This window comes from Octopus sinensis, linkage group LG4 (genome assembly GCF_006345805.1).
Source record: "Octopus sinensis linkage group LG4, ASM634580v1, whole genome shotgun sequence".
Taxonomy (NCBI): Eukaryota; Metazoa; Mollusca; class Cephalopoda; order Octopoda; family Octopodidae; genus Octopus; species Octopus sinensis.
The window spans coordinates 123,890,170-123,916,682 of record NC_043000.1 but is presented as its reverse complement, the minus strand read 5'-3'; the positions used below and the strand labels follow the sequence as shown (position 1 = coordinate 123,916,682).

General features: G+C 37.1%; 1 protein-coding gene across 1 annotated transcript in view; it reads left to right on the top strand.

The window, feature by feature from the left end:
- The window catches only part of LOC115210576, a 164,068-nt gene that overhangs the window by 31,075 nt on the left and 106,480 nt on the right, over window positions 1–26,513 (top strand). Inside the window, exons 4-7 of the mRNA XM_036502420.1 lie at window positions 5,938–6,047; window positions 13,263–13,324; window positions 14,528–14,742; window positions 17,023–17,691. Coding sequence (XP_036358313.1) covers window positions 5,938–6,047; window positions 13,263–13,324; window positions 14,528–14,742; window positions 17,023–17,691 — 1,056 coding nt within the window. The remainder of the gene's footprint in view (window positions 1–5,937; window positions 6,048–13,262; window positions 13,325–14,527; window positions 14,743–17,022; window positions 17,692–26,513) is intronic.

Below are 26,513 nucleotides of genomic sequence, written 5' to 3'. Positions count from 1 at the left end.
ATATGTTGTTGTTGGTCGTTTTCCAGTTTCAGCTCTTGAGCTGTGGCCATGCTGGGGCACCGCCATTTGGTGTTGCTACATGATTTTACCTCACGAAAGCTTTTTAGCAACTGCCATTTGGTGCATGAGAGAGTTTGATGCATCTGCCCTCATCTGCACCTCCTGCCGTGAAGTTGGTTCATCCTGGACACCTGACAGGAAGAGATCCAGTCCTACTTTAAAGACACCCGCATCCACCCCACGCAGGTCCCTCAGGTTCTTCGGGAGGATATTGAAGAGCTGTGGGCCTCTGAAGCCCAGGCTATCGCAGTATCTTGTCCTACATCTTGATGGCAAATTTGGAGTCCTTGGCACCACGCAGTGGCGCCCAGTTCTGGCATTTGTGTAACTCTCGATGCCAAAGTTTGGGACAAGTCCTTCCAGATGTATATTATGGCATATCTTTCTCGCCTACGCTCCAAGGAATAGAGTTTTGATCTCTTGAGTCTTTCCCATTATCTTATATGCTGCACAGAGGCTATCTTCTTCGTGTAGCTTCGTTGGATCGCCTCAAGTTCTGTGATCAACTTGACACTGGATGGTGACCATAGCTGAGAGCAATAGTCAAAGTGGCTTAGGACAAGTGTCTTCCAGAGGACCATCATGGTTTCTTGTTCTCTTGTTCTAAAGGTTCTAAGAATCCATCCGGCCAGCCGTCTACATTTCATTGCCAATTTAGCAACATGTACATGAAAAGTTGCGTCATCGCTCATGTAAATACCCAGGTCACGCACTGATTGAGCCTCTGGGATTGCGATCCCTCCGGGTCCAGTGTATTCATTTGGTATTGCATTCAGTTTTGCATGCTGATAGCATAAAGCTTGAAACTTTTCAGCATTGAACTGCATGCTATTCTTTTCAGCCCACTTGTATATTTTGTCCAGCTCACATTGCAGGGCAGTAGTGTCTTCAGGGTTCTGTATTGCCTGTGAAACTTTTGTATCATCTGCATAACTTGTGATCGTGGCTCTCTGCGTGGCTGAGGGCATGTCTGAGAGGGCCATTATGAACAGTAGTGGTCCCAAAACAGTGCCCTGCGGAACACCGCTCACTATTTGCGTGTTAATGGAAGTGGACCCATTGGCTACTACTACCTGACTTCTATCCTTCAGAAAGTCATGAAGCCATTCTCCAATTTTCCAACTATGCCAAGATCACGCAGTTTGTGACATATCATTCCATGATCGACTTTATCAAAAGCCTTTGCAAAGTCGAGATATATCACTTCCACATTTGAGTGGTTGAGTCGTTTTCAGCACCCAGTCATAGTGTTGTAGGAGCTGAGTTAAGCAGCTTCTTCCTGGTCGGAAACCATGTTGGGTGTCAGGCAGCAAGTCATTTTCTTCAAGGAAGGTGATTAGTTTCCTTCTGACTATTCGTTCCATGACCTTGCTGATGTGTGAGGTCAGAGAGATAGGTCTGTAGTTCTTGGCCTCCGCTCTGCTACCTCCTTTATGAATAGGGCATATTTTACCTTCCTTCAGTTTTCTTGGAAGTTTGCCAGTTGCGAGGAAGCTCTGAAAGAGAAACTGCAGTGGTCTTGCTAGGACTCTCTTACATACTTTTAGAAGGATTGCCGGGAATCCATCGGGGCCAGTAGCTGAGTTTGTTTTCATCTCATCTATAGCCTTTATTACATCGTCTTCCTTTATATTGATGTAATCAATCATCGCCGCCTCTGACCCCATATCTGCAGTGGTGAAGAAGTCAGTTGGATTGCTGATTTGGAAATGCCCAAGGGGTGGGGTGAAAACACTCTTGAATTGCTCATTTAGTATTTCACTTACCCTCATTGGATTTCCTGTGGGTGTGCCATCCCTTTCAAGGAGTGGCCCTATCCTACAGTGCACCGTAGCTGTTTCTTTGGCATACTTGTAGAAAGCTCTGGGGTTAGATTTTATGTTGTCTATAGCCCAGGCTTCTTTGTCTGCTCTTTCCGTTTCATGGGAGAGTTGCAGACATTTTTTAATTTCCAACAGTTTCATTTTCAGGCGGGACTTTTCAGTTTTCAATTTGTTTGTTTAGGCGATTTGAGATTTTTGTACGCCGTCTCATTAGAATTTTCCTCTCTCTGGGGATTTTGTTCTTGTGTACAGTGGCCTTTCTCTCTGGGACACATTTGTAGCATATGGCTTGCATTACAGACATGAATTGTTGAAGTTTCATGTCGATGTCTGGCGAGGAGAGACATAGACATTCGGGCCAGTTTTGTTTGAGGATCTCTTTCTCAATTTGTTTCCAGTTTGCCTTATGGAAGTTCAAGCTGGAAAGATTCTGAGAGTTTCTTGTAGGCTGCATGTCCATGCTTTCCTTTGGCCCGTACATGGTCAGCTCTACCATGTTGTGATCCGAGAGTAGTGTCGGTATCACTTTCACATTATGGATGAGATCCATATTATTTGTGAAGCAGAGATCCAGTGTGTTACCTGCCCTGGTTGGTTGGAGTATTACTTGCTCCATGTACAGGGTGTTGATGAGGTTCAGGAGGGACCTCGCCTGTCCTTGTTCACATCGTGTCATTCCTGGGAGAGAAAGGCCCTCGGGCCATCTGACATTGGGTAGATTGAAGTCTCCCATGAGAAGTACACTTATGTGTTGTTCTAGTGTGACTAGAACTTCTTCTATTTTTATAAGGCAGTCTTCAAACTTGCCTATATGGCTTGGGGCATCTGGAGGGCGATATGTAGCACACACAACTACACCAAGTTGCCTTACATGTACAATTAGTGTGTCACATACCGAGTTTGAGTATGACAAAAGGACCTGGGGTGTGAGGTCCTCACGGATGTACATAGCAACTCCTCCATGACTCCTTTCTTTTCTGTCGGTCCGTTGTACAACATACTGTGGTATGTGTAATTCCGCATCCGCTATGTCCGGTTTCAGGTGTGTCTCCGTAAGTGCTATGCATAAGGCTTGATTGCATATATATGTATATATATATATATATATATAATATATATGTGTGGTGTGTGTATATATAGATATATATATGTATATAGATATATGTATATATATATATGTATATATATATATTATATATGTATATATATATATGTATATATATATATTATATATATATATATATGTATATATATGTACTATGTATATTATATGTATATATATATATGTTATATATATGTATAATATATGTATGTATATATATGTATATTATACATATACAAATATATGTATATATATAATACATATACATATATATATATATATACATATACATATATATATATATATATTATATATATATATATAATATATAGTATATATATATATGTATATATATATATGTATATATATATATGTATATATATATATGTGTATATATAGATATATGTATATATTATATATGTATATATATATATTGTATATGTATATAAGTATATATATATATATGTATATATATATATGTATATATATATATATATGTGTATTAATATATATATATATTATATATATGTTATATATATATATATGTATGTATAATATTATGTTATGTATATATATGTATATTATATATATGTATATATATATATGTATATATATATATATGTGTAATATATATATATATATATATTATATTATATATATATATATATGTGTATATATATATATGCATGTATATATATATATCTATATATATATATATATATATCTATATATATATATATATATATATATATATATAATATTGGAGCACTGTGTCGGTTGCGACGACGAGGGTCCCAGCTGATATGATCAACGGAACAGCTTGCTCGTAAAATTAACGTGCAAGTGGCTGAGCGCTCCACAAACACGTGTACCCTTAACGTAGTTCTCGGGGAGATTCAGCGTGACACAAAGTGTGACAAGGCTGGCCTTTTGAAAAACAGGTACTACTCATTTTTGTCAGCTGAGTGGACTGGAGCAACGTGAAATAAAGTGTCTTGCTCAAGGACACAATGCGCCGCCGGGAATTGAACTCACGACTTTACGATCATGAGCCAAATGCCCCTAACCACTAAGCCACCCGCCTTCACACACACACACACACACACACATGATGAGAGTATGTATGGATAAATTATCCAGGCCTGTAGCGTACGAGCACTCAGTTATGATCAGGATTATCTATGCAAAACCCTGATCATAACTGTCGATCATATTTGAACCAAATATGTTGAATAATTGACTGTAGAAAAAAATGCAGATGTACTAATCTTCGTGTTCATTGTAATTGTTTTTGCTCCTCTAACTTAGTAGTTCGACATAAATAACCGATAGAATAAGAATCAAACTTTAAAGTAAGTACTGGGGTCGATCTATTCGACTAAACCCCTGCAAGTCAGTGCCCCAGCATGGCCGCAGTTTAGCGACAGAAGCAAATAAAATATGAAAGATAAAAGATATCGATGTTTATGGAATTTAGTTCTGCCACTCTTTAGTCCAATACCTCAGAGTCATATGTTATCGCTGGTTGGTGGAACAGATGTTCTGGCAGCTGGCATAAGCTTTTAGTATTTTTTACTTTGTAAGGCGGCGAGATGCGGAGGCGCAATGGCCCGGTGGTTAGGGCAACGGACTCGCGGTATCGATTCCCAGATCAGGTGTTGTGTGTGTTTATTGAGCGAAAACACTTAAAAGCTCCACGAGGCGTCGTCAGGGGTGGTGGCGACCCCTGTTGTACTCTTTCGCCACAACTTTCTCTCACTCTCTCTTCCTGTTTCTTTAGTAACGCTGCGATGGACTGGCGTCCCGTCCAGTTTGGTGGCAAACCTACGCCACAGAAACCGGGAAGCCGGCCATGAGCTTGGCCAGGGTTGAAAAGGGCGAAAAAAAGGCGGCGAGCTGGCAGAAACGTTAGCACGCCGGGCGAAATGCTCAGCGGTATTTCGTCTGTCGCTACATTCTGAGTTCAAATTCCGCCGAAGTCGACTTTGCATTTCGTACTTTCGGGGTCGATTAAATCAGTACCAGTTACGCACTGGGGTCGATATAATCGATTTAATCCGTTTGTCTGTCCTTGTTTGTCCCCTTGTGGGCAGTAAAGAAATAGGTATTTCGTCTGCCGCTACGTTCTGAGTTCAAATTCCGCCGAGGTCGACTTTGCCTTTCATCCTTTCAGGGTCAATTAAATAAGTACCAGTTATGCACTGGGGTCGATATAATTGACTGGCCCCCTCCTCCAAAATTTCGGGCCTTGTACCTAGAGGAGAAAAGAATATTTTTTACTTTGTTTAAATATTCATTTTTCATTCCTGTTCACACAGTTATATGTGAAACCATTTTTATAAATAAACACGGAAGCGTCGAGTGAGTTGGAATTTTAGAAATCAAAGAAATCTCGAACGCAAGAAGAGAATAGCTGTGAAAACAGCTTAGAGGATGGGCTGAAAAACCATTACCTGTTTTCACAGCTATTCTCCTCCTGCGTTCGAGGTTCACTCCATTTCTAAAATACCAGCTCACTCGACGCTTCAACGTTTGTTTATAAAAGTGTTCTCACATTCCAAACGCTATTACTTAGCGGAGTAAATGACGAGATCTGTTGTCAGGGGGTGTTTAGCTCAATGATACAGAGCGCTCGACCGGAATTTGAGAGGTACAGAGTTCGATTCTCTGTAGCAGTTTGCTTGTCACTACAAGGCTATTTTACCCGATCCTCTAATCTGTTTTCACAGATATTCTCCTGCATTTGAAATTTCCTTTATTTCTAAAATACAGTTGTATGTGTCACTGCACCAACTCTAATTCTCAAATGTACACGGTATTTTATTTCGAGGGAGTAGCATGGTGTTTGAGTTACAGCTCGCTTGTTATGCTTTATGATTATACGACTTTCTCTCTCTCTTAGAGTCGATTTTATAAAAAAACCAAACTAATTGTATTTCTTATCATTTATAGATTTAACTGTGTTTGTCTGTCGACTGTCAATGATGGAACACTGGAACAAAAGCTTGACTGACCAATCATCTGAATTCTTCAAATCTACTACGAAGCGTTTCATACGGTCGGTGAGTAGCGTAGTATTTCATTCTCTTAATCCACACTCTTTCGACATCTTAAATGTGTAAACTTTATCGGCTGGCACCTTATTGCACCCTAAAATTTGACACCTTTTATGCGTAAACTGTTTATATGTGTATGTATATATATAAAGTTTCTTTATTTAATTCTATGTTATGGGTGTGTGGTTAAGAAGTTCAATTTTCAACCATGTGGTTTTAGGTTCAGTCCCACTACGTAGCCCCCTGGGCAAGTGTCTTCTATTAGAGTCCCAAACCGACCAATGCCTTGTGAGTGAATTGGTTGACGGAGACTGTGTGGAAGCCCATCGTGTATTCGCCATGATAGATCGCTAGCCACTACACATTCTTTATTTTCTGTCTTTATTTTCTCTCCTTGTTTCTTTCTGTGAAAGAGCGTAGGCTCGAAACGTTAAAGACTTTTTAACTTCCCGAGCGTTAAACTATTACATCTGTTTGTTGTCTACACCATCTATCTTCGTCATTTGTTTTTTAGTGAATTCTCCCTATATATATATATATATATATATATATATATATATATTATATATATATATATATATATATATATATATATATATATATTTCGGAGATGTACTTGCATAGCAAGTGATCTGGTCTGAGTGGTGTGCTGGAACGAAAACAATTGCAGCGTGGAAGGTGTTTATAAGCCATTTAAGAAACACACAAAAACCGTAAGATTCACTTCAACGTTTAAATTTAATTTGCCAAAATATTTTTTCGTCGCTTTGAGACCGCGACTTGTTCACTGACAAAATTCCGTGCTGCATCTGAAACGTTAGCGCGAAACAGTGATAAGGAATGAGAAAAATTTAGGCTAGTTGAAATATGTGTAACGTATTTTCAACTGCTAAAGTGCAAATACACTGCAGTTACTAGGGAGAAAAAAATTTCTCTTATGGTAAAAAGATGTGAAAACACTCGGTTCGTTTAGTGTCGCCATCTATTAGGAATCTCAGACATCGATGATTCGAGTTATTTTGACTCTTGTCAATGAGATGTACCTAAAAGAGGCAACTCTGAACGAATTTAGAGAGGTCGTTGCTTTATAGTTCAGTCGATACGTTGGCTGATTTGCGTTAGTAGATCGCCCGATCGAGGTAAACAACGAAGCGTTAGCACGAAGCAGAGTTCAGGTGTGACCAGAATTTAGGCTATTTGAAATATGTTTGTCTTATATTTCAACTGCTAAAAGGCAAACACTGCAGTTACCGTAAAGAAAAAAATCTCTCTTATGGTAAAAAAAATATGAAAACACCCGGTCCGTTCAGCAATTGAAATATGTAATAGATATATTTCAACTAGCCTAAATTTTGCTCATATGTGTGTGTGTATGTGTTTTCGCTTTTATCCCTCCCACTGTTAGTCAACCGGTGTTGGTTTGTTTACGTCCCCGTAACTTAGTGGTTCGGGAAAGAGACACATATAATAGATATTAGATTTAAAAAATTAAGTACTGGGGTTGATTTGTTCGACTAAACCCTTAACGGCGTGCTCCAGCATAACCGCAGTTCAATGACTGAAACGAGTAAATAAAATAAAAGATATATTATTTAATCAAGAATATTATCGAAGACGGATTTGGATAAGATTATTGTCTTTTTTACTCTATCTGGCATTAAATGCCATTTTTAACGCAACATTCTTTCTTTTCATAACTTTGCTTTTATTTCCTGTCAATTTTTCTAATCCTTTTCTGAATATCAAGGTCTCACGAGGCAAGCGCTAATCTCTAGTTTCAGTGCTGTTAAGCGGATGCCCATCAACGAATCTATCTATTTATAGCTAGGACAATGGTGTAACGCCGGAAGATTTTTATTTACATTATTTACATTCGACGGATATTTGTCCTCATCGTGTTTGTTGTTAACAAACACGGCATATGGCGTAGTGGTTAAGAGCGCAGGGTATTAACCCCAAGAATCCGAGTTCGATTTCAAGCAGTGACCTGAACAACAATAATAATAATGATAATAATAATAATAACAACAACAGCATCGAAAAATACCTTAGGAATGAGAATCCAGGTTCGAAATTTCCCCATGACACTTGAAGAAGGCTGGAAGGTATATCAACCGAAACAACAAACAAGATGAGGACAAATATCCGTCGAATGTAAATAATGTATTTTTTGATACATGATTTTTATCTGAGGCTGCAAAGGATGTCATGAATGATTGTGAGACGTTTTTCTTGCACTCTACCATTTGTGCCACTTACTACACTTAAATAATAATGATGATGGTGATGATGATAATGATGATGATGTTGATGATGATCCTTTCTACAATAGGTACAAGGCATGAAAATTTGGTGGGGAGGGGCTAGTTAATTTTATCGACTTCAGTGTACAACTGGTATTTTTTTTTGTCAACCCCAAAAGGATGAAAGGGAAAGTTGACCTTGGCGAAATTTGAACTTAGAACATAAAGACAGACGAAATGCTGCTAAGAATTTTGCCCAGGGTTCAAGCGATTCTGCCAGTTCGCCGCTTTAACAACAACAACAACAGCAACAGCAACAGCTACAGCAGCAGCAGCAACAACAATAAGCCTTTTTACTAAAGGCACAAGGCCTGGAATTTTGTGGGAGCGGGGACAGTCAACTACATCGACCTCGACGGAACGACTAATTCTCTCGGAGTCGGTAAAATAAACATCAGTCGAATACTGAGGCCGATGTAATCAACTTCCCCCTCCCCTCAAAAAGAAAAAAAACTCTGGCCAATGCGAAAATTCGAAACCATTACAACGACAATAACAACAACAATAATATCTAGAATTGGAAACAAACAAAGCTAATTTTATACGGAATGTTCTCCATAAGAGTGGCTGTGTGGTAAGTAGCTTGCTTACCAACCACATGGTTCCGGGTTCAGTCCCACTGCGTGGCACCTTGGACAAGTGTCTTCTACTATAGCTACGGGCCGACCAAAGCCTTGTAAGTAGATTTGGTAGACGGAAACTGAAAGAAGCCTGTCGTATATATGTATATATGTATGTGTGTGCATATGTTTGTGTGTCTGTGTTTGTCCCCCGCCAAAATCGCTTGACAACCGATGCTGGTGTGTTTACGTCCCCATAATTTAGCGGTTCGGCAAAGAGACCGATAGAATAAGTACTAGGCTTACAAAGAATAAGTCCTGGGGTCGATTTGCTCGACTAAAGGCGGTGCTCCAGCATGGCTACAGTCACATGGCTGAAACAAGTAAAAGAGTAAGACCTATTTTTGTATTTATTGTGCAAAATTCACACACACACAACAACAACAACAACAACGAAACAACGACAACATAAATCTCAAATATTTACTGTGTAGCACTACGAAAAAAATCAATAAGACGCGATTTCTTTTTTTACGAAAACAAGCTGAAATTGCAATGCAAATAACATTTCAACCGAATTCCCATGTTACCTACTCGAGTTTAATTTGTTTAAAACCCTTTCGACATTACAAGAGCCAGCGCGATTTGTGAAGTTGGACAAGATGGCTTCTCTTTCTGAATGTACTCATTCAGAAACACAAAGACCTGGCTAGGTTTGTAACTCGAGTGTGGACCTAATAAAGATAACATGTTGATACAAACTGACAGCTACTTGTGGTTGGAATTAAATTCAACTGCTTTTATAGTCTTTATTTTATATATATATATATATATATGGAAAAAAAGTCAAGATAGAAAATGGTAAAATAATTTTATAAAAAACATTTCAGTACCGCTTTAAGTCATTGAGACTTTTTCGACTGTAAGTATGGTAAACAATTAAATTTTGGAAAAATTAAAACCAAAAAATTTTTTTAAGAATATTTGCAGTGTTCAAATACAAGTGGCATTTTCTTTGTTTCTGCCTGTCTCTGTCTTTCTTGTTTACTCTTGTGGGTATATATATATATATATATTATATATATATATATATATATACATAAATATATATATAAATGTGTATGTGTGTGTGTGTGTGCGAGCATATGTCTGCGTATTTGTGAATATCTTCCACCACCGCTTGACAAACGCTGTTAAGTTGTTAAAGTTCCCGTTACTTAGCGGTTCGGCATAAGATCCCCATAGAATACGTTTCAGGCTTTAGAAAAAAAAGTACACGAGTCGATTCTTTCGACTAAAACTCTTCAATAACTGGAGCACGTAGAAGATAAGGGATAAAAGATACATTCTTTCAACAAAATATTTCTTTAAAAGAAAACCAAAAACAGTGCACAGTTGGAACTTTACTTTCAGTTGTTTTTGACGGTGGAACTCGAAGTAGATAAAGCTATAAATAATAGCTTGTAAATATTGTGTTAAAAACCACCTTGGATGGAAAAACTGGAAGGTTAGAAGATATAGGTTCAAGCCCCAAAGATAGCCTTCGAGCCTTCAACCTTTTCCATCCAAGGAGCTTTTAAAACCCAATATTAATATACTTTTATCTACAGCTTTATCGATAGCACACCGGACAATATGCTTAGCGGCATTTCGTCCGTCTTTACGTTCTGAGATGAAATTCTACCGAGGTCGACTTTGCTTGTCATCCTTTCAGGGTCGATAAAATAAGTACCAGTTGAATACTGGGGTTGATGTAATCGACTTGCCCTCTGCCCCGATCTTACTGCCCTTGTGCCACAGTTTGGAACCATTATTTATAGCTTTATCGAGTTCCATCGTTATTGAAAGACAAAACAAAACAAAAAAAAATCAACAAAAACCAGAAAATAAAACAAAAAAGAGTGATTTATCACCGGAATTTTCTAAACGCTTGTAAATAATTTTATTTTTATTTATTTAATCAGTTATCTGCTTTTTTTTTTATTAATGAGGCCATTCAGATCATTTGGCAGCTGTTAAAAGAGACTTTCAATCTCACATTTTAAGATTTATTCTATTTTCAAATGGCATCTACAAGTATTTCAAGCTGCGATGTTCAAACATATTATTATTGACTAAACAAAACAGAATTAAAACTGAGAAGCAGTAAATTTGTCTCTCAGACAATAATTTTTTTTATAAACGAACATAATCGAAACTGTCATAAAATGGAAATTAATTCTCAGTTTCTGCTATCTCTCAAACTTTCAAATTATTTTTCATGTTTGGATTGATTTAATAATGGGAATCAAATGTTTATGTTTTGTAATTGGAATAAGAAACTCTAAGTCTCGTGTTATTTGTGTAACTTGGAAGCAGAGTTCCATTGTACTGTTACAACCAGAATTTTGAACAACTTATCAAAAGTAAATACAATTACAAATAGCATAATTTTTTTTTTTTTTTTGCATCAGCTCTACATATTTTCTTTTCCTTGAATGGCGTTCATATTTGTATTGGGCTGTCCGGAAAGTTCGTGCCAATTTTATAGTAGCTTACCTTTCGACTTACCCTCCCAGGCACATCAATTCTGGGAAGAGGGTATTTTCAAGTTAAGGGAAAGATGGAGACGCATTGTGCAACAAAATGGTTCATATTTGGTTGATTAAAAATGTAATGGCAAGTATTTATTGACCCTTTTCTTTCCTTTAAAAATCGGCACGAACTTTTTGGACAACCCAATATTTTTCCATTTAACAGAATTTGTACTTAGTATTGATAGTATGTGCAATTTTACTAGAAATAGTAATCACATTTACAGTGGAAGAAATTGTTGCTGACTATACGTAGATCTAAAATATTAGCAAGAAAAAAAAAAGAAAAGAAAAAGGTTTTAACGACGCCGTTTTGACTGCCGATATTTTAATCCACCCGTATCCCATGTCTTATTTGGCAAGAGACTAGGAGCTGGTAGAGCTAAATACTTTTTATGAAGGCACAGGAAATCCTATTCTCTCTCTAACTTACTTGATAGGGGTATGGCTTTCTTTGAGCCTGATTTTTTATTCTGGCAGGTAAGCTAGGACCTATTTTTCTCGCATTTCACTCTCTCTCTTGATAGACGTTAACTCCTGTCTCGTTATAGTCTCGTGAGGATTTATATATATGTGCATTTACCGTATTAACTGGCAGCATAAGAGATGCTCTTAAAAAAATGTTTCCCCCCAAATCACCTCGGATTCTATATGCGAAGTTGAGCCTATATTACATGCTTTAAAGCACTAAAACCATTTTACTTGAATATGCGCCGCTGAAGTCAGGGTGCGTCTTTAATGTCATCAAATATAGTGAGGCATTTTCTTCCATACAATGACCTTTTATCAATTGGCTCGTATGTAGCCCGATAGATATAGTCCAAAACAAAAGTCAGGATAGTTATATCTGGAACGTCTTTGACCATAGGTCAACTCAATTAACATTGGCTTGCGACTTAATAATGGAAAGATAGGGATCGTTTCGGTTTGAACGGCAGTTTTTTAAAATAATTTCCACGTAACTAAACACTTTTAAACTTCGTATACTGGTAGAATGTGTTTATAAAACATCTTTTCTCTTGGCTTTATTGAGAAAATTCTATAGTTTGTAAGATATTTGTTTTTTTCTTCTTCAATTTCTGCAATTTCAATCAGTCAATGACGTCTATTGAGGTAAAAAACATTCTGTGCCGTATGAATATGTCCCTCGTTTAAGAAACAGATTGGGTTTATTTACATTTGTGAAGAAAAAAAGATACCCTTCCCCCCACCCCTAACCCTAACCCTAACTAACCCTAACTCTAAAACAGATTGAAATGCAATAGATCGATACTAGGGTCATAATTATGGGTGACAATTTCATATGACACCGCTAGAAAAAAACTGCTGTTCAAACCGTAAAGATCCAAAGATAGTTTCAACGTTACAATGAGATTGCTGAAAATCTTCATAATCCATTGGATTGCCGGTTTTAGTGCAGCGTATATTGTGACATTCAACCAGACGGAACCTATTCCTCTCGATATATTATTAAATGACTTGAACCCAGCTCCCCAGACTAACAAAATACTTAGAAATTTTACAGTGCTCTTTCTGCTAGCAACAATGAAACAGCGATCTATAGTGGGATACATTTATAGTTTGGTGGACTGGGGAAGCAAGACAACAGTTTTGTTCACGAATACAATACAACACCGATAACATGAAACGACTAATGGCTCCCTCAGTTGTTTCTTTAGTCGGCAACAGATTCGGTCGGCTGATACAAATAATAGCTTGATTTGATCTAAAACCAAACACTTCGATAATAATTTGTTGTTTCCATTTTTTTCCCCCTTTCTCCAGATGGATGAAGTTTATAGCAAGAAAAATGAACACTACATCGGTACCGAAGTGGTAGAATTTAGGTGAGTAGATCATTAACAATGATAATAATGCTAGTCGTGTCGATAATTATGGTGTTGCTGTTGTTGTTAGTCTTGTTGGTGATAATGATAAATTATGCTGTTTCTGAAGGTGATGATATCAAATGATAATGATATCAAATGATTATGCGAACGATGACGTCGTTAATGATAGTATTACTTCGTTCAAAACGAAGACCATTTCCAAAATCAAATATATATATTGGATGGTATTTTATATGTTTTTCTTCATCTTTGTTGTCCAAATTCATGCTCCTGGCCATTATGTATCTCTCTTATCTCAGTTTTGGTTTCTCTCTCTCTTTATATATTTATATGTATATATATATACATGCATACATACATACATACGTTCATACATGTATGTATGTATGTATGTATGTATGTATGTATGTATGTATGTATGTATGTATATATAATTTAGCGTCCGTATTCCATATTAGCTTGGGTTCGGCAATATGACAGGATCTGACAGATCAGAGGACTTTGTCGAGTTCCAATGCCCATTATATATGTATAATGTGTGTGTTATGTGTGTGTGTGTGTGGTGTGTGTGTGTGTGTGTGTGTACACGATGCTTGATTTATTTGTTTTAAGCACCGGAGAGAAGCATATGAAACAAAATATTGAAATCTTTTTCTTTGTAAAACTACAAATTGTAAACTTCATGATATAAATTGTCACACTGGAAATATAATTACTACACACGCACACAGCTGCAACCCCACACTCATACACGCTCCTTCACGCTCCTCCACGCATCATACAGCATTTGATTAAGAATAAAGTCCTGTTAAATACATCATTTAATTTAATTATTCGGCGGCATATACGCAACATTAATCAAGCAACATTAATCAAGTAATCGTGTAACAATGACACCTAATTATTGATTAATTTAGAAGCAAAATATTACAATAGAGTAGTTAAAAGCCGAAAATAATATATTTCGTCATATATTTAATATTTATTAATTTCTAAACCCTTAAATCGGCCGAGGGTTGTTTTAGCCAGGGTACTGCGCACCCTCATTGCAAACACTAAGATTTCATTGCATTCTGTAAGTTCAGGCAACGAAGACAGAGACAGAATTAAAAGTAAAAGAAGAAAAAGAAAGAACTTCCATACTCAGTAGAAATGTATTCGCAGTTGTTTTAATTAATGTTTATCTTCTGATTGTTGCAGTCCTGGAAGCATCAGCGTAAAGTTCCGTATTCTCTTCAATACAAGTTTGGATAAGATTCCAGGAGATAACGTAACTAAGGAAATGACCTTTTCTGCAGTGCCACCACTGGAAAAAGAAGGGAAACAACTACAAGGAAGAATCATTCATTATATAAGGACAACAATTATCGAAGCCAACAGATTGAGAATTAATCGAACGACAGTTAAGATACTTGGTAAGAGAGATTCCGCTTTTGATAAGACTACATTCTGCTTGCAATAGAACCACATTGTAAATATCTTCCTACTTTTTATCTGTAATAAAACTATTGTATATCTGTGATAAAGATACCTTCTACATGTATTTTCTGATAGTATTTTATGCTGCTATCTCCTGGTAGATAGTGAACCTGGAAAAGGTAATAGGAAAGGGAAATGAATGTGTATGTATGTATGTATGTATGTATGTATGTATGTATGTATGTATGTATGTATGTATGTATGTATGTATGTATGTATGCATGCATATATGTATGTATGTATGTATATATATATATATATATATTATATATATATATATATATATATACACACGTACATACATACATACATACATACATACATACATATATATATATATATAATATATATATATATATATATATATATATATAATATGAGTGAATAGACAACGAAAGAAGGGCACTCAACACATTTATTAGGAGTTACATGTATGGATCAAAACAGTTTGATTAAAACTCTTTGGTACTTTGAGTTTCAAGGGCGACGCTAATCTTCGGCCATTGGAATTTGAATGAATCAGAGTCAATGCTTATTATGGACGTTAGCCTGCGAGTGTCGAGAAAGGTCACGCGGTGTCACAGTTTAATGTTGGTATTTCAGCGACAACAATTAGTTGGAAATTATTGTCGCTAAAATACCAACATCAAACTATGACACTACGTGACCATTCTCCCCAATTGCAGGCTAACGTCCGTAATAAGCAATGACTCTCTTCAACTGTCCTCTCATTCAAACTCCAATGGCTGAAGATAAGCGTCACGCTTGAAACTCAGAGTACCAAGGAGTTTGACTCAAACTGTTTTGAATAAAAAACGTGTTATAATTTCAACCAGGCCGTCTACGCAATGACGCTCAATCAATTTACAAGTTTTCAAACATAGAAAGTTTACAAACGTAAATAACTTTTAGTACAATTTGCAAAGTTTTGTTGAAACTTTTCTGAATCAGAAATGTATTTCGATTTCTGAATAATACAACGAAGCCATGACTTACATATTTATTGTTAATACGCTCCGGCAGCTGCGAACGTAATTTGTCACAAGAGAACGGCTTCTTCATTACGGTGAATACGTGTTCAAAGGAGAAGTTGTTCTCCTGTGACGAAGCGCTTAATACGTTCTACCGGAACGTATTAAGAGTAAAAACGCAAGTCATTGTCCTGACTACAGCTGTTCACCGTGCATATGACGTTTATTAACAACAAAACCATTTCTGTTTTCAAATTTAAATTTTGTACCTTTTTCCTAATGTTGGCGGTAAAATTGTAAGCTTATAACAACAACAACAACAACAACAAAAATCTGTGTTTATGCTATTTTAAGAATTTGCATGTATAAAAAATCCCATTAATTATGAAACTATAAACAGTGGGAAATCGATCCTGGTGAAGAAAGCTAACATAGTATTTGTTAAATATATAAAACTGTCCTAATCTCCACAGTAGGGAATTGTAGTGATATTTATTTACGAGAATAGGTTACGAAAGTAATCTTGCTATAGACATGGCATTGACCGTTCTGCTTGTAAGTCTTGTTAGCTTGGTTAACTGTAATTCTCATTGCAAGCAGTAGAAAATCAGAATAGAAAAAAAGGCCCAAAGCAACCATTCAGTTAGTTATATTTTTACGAGGAGGTTAGAGAAAATAATCTGAAACGGTAAACTTATTGCCCGGTACAAAGGCAGCTAAAATAAAGTTGTAATGCAAGGAAACAACAACAATAATGATGATGATGATAATAATAATAATAATAATAATAATAATAATAATAATAATAATAATAATTATAGTTTCAAATTTTGCAGCAAGGGCAAATATTTTAGGGGAGGGGATGAGTCGATTACATCGACCCCAATGTTCAAGTGGTACTTATTTTATCGACCCTGAACGGATGAAAAGCAAAGTCGACCACGGCGGAATTTGAACTCAGAACGTATAGACGAACGAAATGCCCCTAAGCATTTTCCCCGGCGTGCTAACAATTCTGCCAGCTCACCGCCCTAATAATAATAATAATAATAATAATAATAATAATAATAATAATAATAATAACAACAATGATGATGATGATGATGATGATGATAGTAATAATAATAATAATAACACCAACAACAATAATAATAGTAATAACAACAACAACAACAATAATAATAGTAATAACAACAACAACAACAATTATAATAATTTACTAAACGTTTTTTTGTTTTGTTCTAGAAATACTGTCTGGAAACAGAGTGCTGAATTTGACAAATAATTATCCTCTTGATCGTCGAAAACTTGATTGGAAGAAATTGTGGGAGAAAATGAAAGCGTCCAGTTCTAATATGATTTCATCAGTCATGCAGAATGGGAAAAAGCGAAAGAAAACAAATCAGACTGTTTGGGGAACAACAGAGACCAATCTACCAAACGGTTCTAATGAAGCGGTAAAGTATGGTACAGCTTGGACAACAAGAACAACAGGGAAGTCTATAACAGCAAATTCAACAATGAAGACAATAGCTGTATCATTAAGAACAAATAGATCTTCTCAAATGGAGCAAGCGGAGATATCAACTTCTAGAGACTTGACAATAAAAAACCAGGATGAGACAGCAACCAAAAACGATGTTTCTGAACAAAATATAAATTTAAATGACAGCTCAAAAAATTCCCAAAGCACACCAGTTAAAGAAATTTCAATTGGATCAGAGGAAGGAATTAAGCATAAAGATTTAAACCATCACATCAATAGTACTTTAGATCCCAAAAAGCATCTAGATAATTTGGGAACTAATATTACCTACCAACTGAATTCTACGTCAACTGTTAAGTATATGACAGGTCTGCGGACTGAACTTGAAAACTTTATATCAACTACAAGAAGCATTGCTGAGCTAACCCGTATGTATAAATATATTTATTTGATATTTGTTTGTTCCTTCTCGAGCCATGCCCAGCTCATTAGGACCGGTTTCCCGGTTTCCTTAGCGTATAGGTTCCCCACCTGGACGGGACGCCAGTCCGTTGCAGGTGAGCTGCAAGATGTAGGAGGAAAGAGTGAGAGAAAGTTGTGGCGAAACAGTCAGCAGAAGTTTGTCATTACCTTCTGCCGGAGCCGCGTGGGGATTAGATGTTTCGCTCATAAACACACACATCACCCGGTCTGAGATTCGAACCCACAATCCCTCGACCGTGAGTCCGCTGCTCTAACCACTAGGTCATTTGCCTCCACTATTTGATATTTATCCCTACTTAAATGTGGATGTTGTGTTGGAACACACAATACTGCGTTATTTATCACGAGAGAAACTCTCGTATGGACTTGTGGTGCATAACTGCAACCGTGCTTATATTATTAGTGGGAGATAGTCATCCGCTGCCGCTGCCGGAACTGCCAGATCACGTTATTTCGGCTTTCCTTGGCCTTGTCAATGACATGTTCACGGCTTGACATAGCGATTCCTCCATCACCGATGTCTATATTTTCAGTGTCTTTACATGCACTAAGTCCATATGAAAGGTTCTCTCGTAATAAATAACGCAGTACTCCTTGTCCTAACACAACGTCCACTTTTAAGTGGGGATAAATATTACCTTTTAGTATTAATTCTGCTTCTGTCGTTTTTAATATTTAAAAGAGCGATAGCAGAAAGTTATGTGAAAATCTTTCTTCAGATCGTCCATAGTATTATTAGCGGGTTGGGTGTTGGGAATCAAAACCATCGAGAACTTTCCATGGTACCCGCAATTAAAGCAATCACGCAAAATAATTTTCAAACATTCCTAGTAATCAGTTTCTCGATCTCTAAATTTCTAAGTCCGATGAAAATATCTGGATTGGAATTTTATGTGGACCTCTTGAATCGAGAGTTGTGATTATTGTGTAATGTTTATTGGCTTTCGTAAATGAAACCGTTGGTCTGCATTCTTTGCTTTGTATATAGGACACAGTGTACTTGATAATGTATTACAGTTGCATACAAAATACAGTGTAGTGTCCTCACTAGCCATTAATATGCACGTATCAATTACCGGCAATATGTTTAATATGTAAAATTGGTCTACCCAGTTGTGTTATACCACTAAACTTTGTGGCACTTTAAGCAATGTGTTCGTGGAATGTTAATGGGTTGCATGTAGTACTGAAGAAGGGGCAGTAATTCCTGAAATATGTATATACGCCAATTCCCTATTTTCTATCTTCGATCGCGTTGTTTACATAGACGTATTCGTATATGAAACTTCATAACTTTCAGTACTGGCTCTAGTTGCTATAGAATATCTGTAGAGATAACTTTAAAAATGTGTTTGAATCGCACTGCTAACACAGGTAGGTCATTATATTGACCTATAAACTTTTAGTATACTTGATAGTATATTATGGTTGCATAACAAAATACGGTAGATTATTTACATTATTTATAATTGACGGATATTTACCTTGTTTGTTGCTAACACAACGTTTCGGCTGATATACCTTCCAGCTTTCATCAGGTGTCTTGGGGGGAAATTTCGAACCTGGAATAACAACAACAACAACAATGATAATAATAATAATAATAATAATAATAATAATAATAATAATAATAATAATATAATAATAACAGCATCGAAACATACCTCAGGAATGAGAACCCAGGTTCGAAATTTCCCCAAGACACCAGATGAAGGCTGGAGGGTATATCAGCCGAAACGTTGTGTTAACAACAAACAAGATGAGAACAAATATCCGTCAATGGTAAATAATGTAAATAATGTACATAATTCTTCATCTCTTAAATATAGAACAAAATACGGTATCTCTACCAGCAATAAAATAGATACGTGTGTGTGTGCACGCGCGTGTTTATTTACTTATATCGTTGCGAGTTTCAGACTAGGCTTTTAGTTTAGCGTGCCACCTACAGACTTTGCCATTTTTTAAAATTCACCCATATCATTCTCTCTAACAATGATCTCTTTCTCATAGAAACTGTCAACGTTCCAAGACAGAAGCATCCGCTTAGTTTTTATTTCATAACCTCCGCATCAAACCGATTAGCGACCTACGAAATAGGGTTAACATTGTTGTTACAATATTCAAGATGGATGTTCAGTCTCTTCTAACCCTGTAGATATTTAAGTACGAAATTTAAGCCTCATATATTTTCAGCATAAATTTTATGAGAGAGATATTGTAAATTACAGCTCTATTGAGATTTCCAGCTGTGATATAACAAGAAATTATGCCTCATATGAATCGACAGTATTTTCTGTCGTTGATTTTATATATCGATCTTTTTAGAAACATTGGTTCCAAAGCCTTTCCAGATTACTGATTTTCGTGAACCAAGGGTAATCACCTTACTCAACATACTCTAAATTAAAAAAAAAAAATTAATATTAGATTATATTGATTTCAAATTTTTGCACAAGGTCGGCAATTTTGAGAGAGGGGCTAAATTGATTACATCGATCCCAGTGCTCAACTGATACTTATTTTATCGACCCCGGCAAGATGAAAGGCAAAATCGACCTCGGCGGAATTTGATCTTAGGACGTAAAGACGGGCGAAATGTCACTAAGTGTTTTGCCGGGCATGCTAACTATTCTGCCGGCTCGCCGCCCTATTATACTAATATTAGATGTGAAACCAGTATTAAATTTACTTATATGATTAAATGAAGTGGAGGCGCGTGCCTTAGTGGTTAGGCTATTCGGCTCACAATCGTGAGTTCATAACCCCGGATTACTGAAGTATCAACTAAAACTATCAACCTGTATTATTTTATAACTTGGGTTCCTGGAACTCCTTTTTTTTAGATAGCCAGTGTCTGCCCTGTCGCATTCTCGTGGATTTTCTCGACGTGTTGAAATATTGTTCCTTTCAAATGGGATTTGATTTTTGGAACGAGGAACAATTTGCAAAAGGTGAGAGCCGGGGAATGTGGTGATTGTCGAACCTGGGGAATGTCGTGTTTGGCTAAAACTGCTGCAGCTGAAGGCAGTTTTGGCACAAACTCGACAGACAGACAGACACGTTTCATACCCAAAGTTTCAGCGAGAATGGATTGAACTGAACTGTGACTAATGTTCACATCCTCCGATAACACATGCACGATAATTCAACGATCTTTCTGAACAGCTGAACGTACATCTACGATGTTTTTATCAGTTCTACCGGTTGCGGGTCTCCAAGAACGTACGTCACTGTCGACATTTTGTCTTGGAAACGTTTGAACCACTCGTACACTAGTGTCCGGCTCATACATTCCTCTCCATACACTTTCTGTAACTTTGTGTTGGTCTCTGCACAGGTATCACCAAGTTTTGGTAAGAGTTGACGCAAATTCTCTGCTCAATTTTCTCGGTGAGACGATCATACTGTACACACTTTACTTCCTGGCACTGCTACGAACAAAAGAAGTGAGTGAGATTGCTATAACTTAGTGCACACGTGTGACAGAGTTCAAGGTTTATCTATGCCAATTTGGCTCCTTTACCAGAGGAACAATCCCGATACTTTTTGATCAGACTTCGTATGTATGTATGTATGTATGTATGTATGTATGTATGGTGTATGTATGTATGTATGTATGTATGTATGTATGTATGTATGTATGTATGTATGCAAGCATGTATGCATGTAAGTATTATGTATGCACGCATGCATGTACTTATGTATGCATGCATGTATGTATGTATGTATGTATGTATGTATGTATGTATGTATGTATGTTTGTGTTTATGTATATATGTTTTTATATTTGTATGTATATTGGTATGTATAGGCGCAGGAGTGGCTGTGGGGTAAGTACCTTGCTTACGAACCGCATGGTTCCGGGTTCAGTCCTACTGCGTGGCCCCTTGGGCAAATGTCTTCTACTATAGCCTCGGGCCGACCAAAGCCTTGTGAGTGGATTTGGTAGACGGAAACTGAAAGAAGCCCGTCGTATATATGTATATATGTATATATATATATATAATAATATATATATATATATTATATATATATATATATATATATATATATATATATATGTATGTGTGTGTGTGTGTGTATGTTTGTGTGTCTGTGTTTGTCCCCCCAACATCAATTGACAACCGATGCTGGTCTGTTTACGTCCCCGTAACTTAGTCGTTCGGCAAAAGAGAACCGATAGAATAAGTCTTGGGGTCGAATTGCTCGACTAAAAGCGGTGCTCCAGCATGGCCACAGTCAAATGACCGAAACAAGTAAAAGGGAGTGAAGAGTAAAGAGTATGATGTATGTTTGTACATATGACTGGAATAGTAAACAAAGTTAAATTCATCCGGATGAACTGTGTCAGCTCGATCGATGTTTGTCAAATCATTGCCAGGTTTAGAATGTAACAGGTGTTTATAATAACGTACTAAAGGTCTGTTTTATTGTCGGCTGCTTCTTCAGTCTTAATAGTGTTACGGACCACCTGCCGTCGCTCGGTCGATCGGCGAAAGCTCGCCACGGAAACTCGGAGAGGAGAGAGAGACAACGACAACAACAACAGCAGCCGCAAGAAGAGACACAGAGGCAATCGAGAGAGACACAAAGAAGGCAATTGGCTCACATTTAACGTACTAGTTTATATGACTATTAATTGTTACAACATCAAATACATATCAGATAAATTTAAAGAGGACACGTCGAATTAAACAACAACTCAATACATCATACAGATATACCACAGATCAAAGCATTTAAACTGTCCGGAGACAACAGTTCTGTTTCAAATCACATTAAAGTTACAGTTCAAAGGACATTAAAGGCCTATACAGTTCAATGTTCATTACACAGTTCTCTTTTCAACAACTCTGTACACAATGTCTTTACACAGTTCACATTGTTCTTTTCACTGTCTCATTTCTTTTACATTTCAATACATCGATTCTTTTTCCTTCTTTCTCTTCACATATCATTGCAACAATAACACATACCTTCAGTCCCTGCTATAATAGCCAATGTCTCATATTGTACCTCATCTCTCTTAGCACTGCTAAATCCAACTGCTAAACTGCTTGCCCTGAATTCCAAATCCTCACTCCTAAATCCAACCGCTTGCCTTGACTACCAAATACCGACTGCCAAAAACCTCACTTGCCACTACCCTAATCTCTCTCTCGCAATCACTCTCTCTCTTAGCTCTGCTATACTCTCTGCCTGTCTTCCTCTGCCCCTCATCCTCTCTCACTCTACTGTCATCTCTCATGACAGCTCCCAGATTCCTTAATCTGTCTTTCTCAGCCCTTCATCCTCTCACTCTACTGTATCTCTCACACACTGAACTCTAATTCACCTGACAGGGTCGGGGAGCTTCCCCAGAGCTAATTAATCAACCCGCATCTGGCAGAACAATGGATTCATTGCCAAATGTAGGTCGCCGTCAACTGTCCTTAAGCTGAACCCACAACAATAGCAAGACTACATTTGTTTGCAAATATGCTTTGTGAGAAAATGTGTCCTCGTTAAGTTTTTGCGGAAAACCCCATTTCTATGACATCTTCTCGCTCTTTCTCTTTTACTCTTTTACTTGCTTCAGTCGTTTGACTGTGGCAATGCTGGAGCACCGCCTTTAGTCGAGCAAATCGACCCCAGGACTTATTCTTTGTAAGCCTAGTACTTATTCTATCGGTTGTCAAACGATGTTAGGGTGGACAAACAAAGACAAACAAACAAACAAACAAACACACACACACACACACACATACACACACACACACACATACACATACACACACACACACATATATATATATACGACGGGCTTCTTTCAGTTTCCATCTGCCAAATCCACTCACAAGGCTTTGGTCGGCCCGAAGCTATAGTAGAAGACACTTGCCTAAGGTGCCACGCAGTGGGACTGAACCTGGAACTATATGGTTCGTAAGCAAGCTACTTACCACACAGCCTACCACATACAATAGTTACACTTTCTTTTAAATAGTGAAATCTATTCAAATCACGTCCATTTTATTGTAACAGTGAAAATTTTAAAATTCAAGTCAGTTATTGCTGTCATATTTGATGAACAAAGGAAAACAGATCTAATTTATTAATAATACTATGTGTAGAAGACATTAACCCAGCGACTAATATCACTCCAATCTGATTCTAGCAAGTACAGACAAGAATTCCGGGTATGTTTCAATCATCATAGACGTGTTTAGTAATGCATTTGCCAACATGAGTGATAACCGAATCGCTGTATCAATGTATAATAATGTAGTGGTAAGTAGCTTGCTTACGAACCACACGGTTCCGGATTCAGTCCCACTGCGTGGCGCCTTGGGCAGGTGTCTTCTACTATAGCCTCGGGTCGACCAAAGCCTTGTGAGTGGATTTGGTAGACGGAAACTGAAAGAAGCCCGTCGTATATATGTGTATGTATATATATATATGTATGTGTGTGTATACGTTTGTGTGTGTATACGTTTGTGTGTCTGTATTTGTCCTCCCAAAATCGCTTGACAACCGATGGTGGCGTGTTTACGTCCCCGTAACTTAGCAGTTCGGCAAGAGAGACCGATAGAATAAGTACTAGGCTTACAAAGAATAAGTCCTGGGGTCTATTTGCTCGACTAAAGGCGGTGCTCCAGCATGGCCACAGTCAAATGACTGAAACAAATAAAAGAATAAATGAATAAAGGTTGCTTAGTACTGGGCTAGACCAACACAAAATAAACACAACGCATCGCATAGCAATGGTTAATGGAACATCCTAACTCCTAGGCCACGCGTCTTCACGAACTTGAAACATAGCCGTCGCCATATTATTGATTTACAGCGTTTGTGAGTGAAATCTCTCCAGAGACCAGTTTCTACATTAGATCTAAGACCACACGAAATATAGAATACTAACTGTTGTTTTCGAACTTGATATTAAATTTCCCTGATTTTATTTACCTTATAAATTGAGTAAATGTTTATTGTGAACGTGAGAAATTTTATTAAATTTATCTTGCTCAAACCATCTATTTCTCATGAGCTGTCCTCGTTCTGTTTCTCTGTGTTGTGTTCTCTCTGTATGTCTTCCTCTAGTTGTCTGAAATTTTATGTCTGTGTGTCTCGTCCTAATTGTCTCTTTATTGTTTCTCCAGTTGTAAGATATTGCTTTCCTTATTCTTTATTGACCTATTTATCATTTGGTCCCAGTGCTTAACAGGTGCTAAGACATGTATGTAAGAGCGTGTGTATACGTGATCATGCACACGTGTGTGTGTGTGTGTGTGTGTGTGTGTGTGTGTGTCCTGTGTGTGTGTGTGTGTGTGTGTGTATGTGTGTGTGTTGTGTGTGTGGTTGTGTGTGTCTCTGTGTGTGTGTTCTGTTCTCTTCTGTTTTTAAGCATTAGGAGTCTTCCTGAAAGAAAGAAAGCTGCTGGTTTCTAAGAAAGCTGCAAAATTTCATTGCAATTGTGTGTAAATAACTAAAACAATCTACACTTTTTGAACTTCAGAAAAAGTCTTGCATATTCTTACTGTTCCTCTTACCAATTGTCTTTGTAATATGGTGTTAGCTGATTGATTTTTTTCTCTAAAAACCTAGCTTTTTCAAATTGTCACTTAGCATTTACTCCCAAACAAGGGCACCAATTATTATTGGTATGTATGTATGTATGTATGTATGTATGTATGTATGTATGTATGTATGTATGTATGATGTAGGTATGTATGTATGGATGCATTGCATGCATGCATGCATGTATGTATGTATGCATGCATATATGCTATGCATGCATGTATGTATGTATGTATGTATGTATGTATGTATGTATGCATACATGTATTTGTGTGTGTGTGTGTGTGTGTTGTGTGTGGTGTGTGTGTTCTCCGTTTTAGATTAGAGTCTTCTAAAGAAAGCCTGGTTTCTAAGAAAGCTGCAAAATTTCATTGCAATGTAGATAACTAAAACAATCTCACATTTTTGAACTTCAGAAAAAGTCTTGCATATTCTTACTGTTCCTCTTACCAATTGTCTTTGTAATATGTGTGTTAGCTGATTGATTTTTTTTCTCTAAAAACCCTAGCTTTTTCAAATTGTCACTTAAGCATTTACTCCCAAATCAAGGGCACCAATTATTATTGGTATGTATGTATGTATGTATGTATGTATGTATGTATGTATGTATGTATGTATGTATGTATGTATGTATGTATGTATGTATGCATGCATGCATGCATGCATGTATGTATGTATGCATGCATATATGTATGCATGCATGTATGTATGTATGTATGTATGTATGTATGTATGTATGCATACATGTATTTGTGTGTGTGTGACTTTGCGTTTCTATTTTGTCCCTCCACCGGTTGATAAACGGTGGCATATTTACTTAATCATCCGTAGCGGTTTGTCTTATTTATGTGATCATCCATAACATCGAGGAAGGGGGGATTACAATCATTCTACCAAAATTTCACACGCACGCAAGCACGCGCGCGCGCGCGCACACACACACACACACACCACACACACACACACACACATCATCACTCACACACACGTCACTATAGTTTCTGCCGACGGTATCCACTCACAAAGTATTAATTGACCCTGGGTTAAAGTAGAAGACACATACCCATGATGTCATGCATTTCTTAGTTTATTGTAAGTTCCTCTGGCTGCTACATCATGTCATATATATATATATATACAGAGAGAGAGAGAGAGAGAGAGAGAGAGAGAGAGAGAGAGAGAGAGAGAGAGAGAGAGAGAGAGGAGAGAG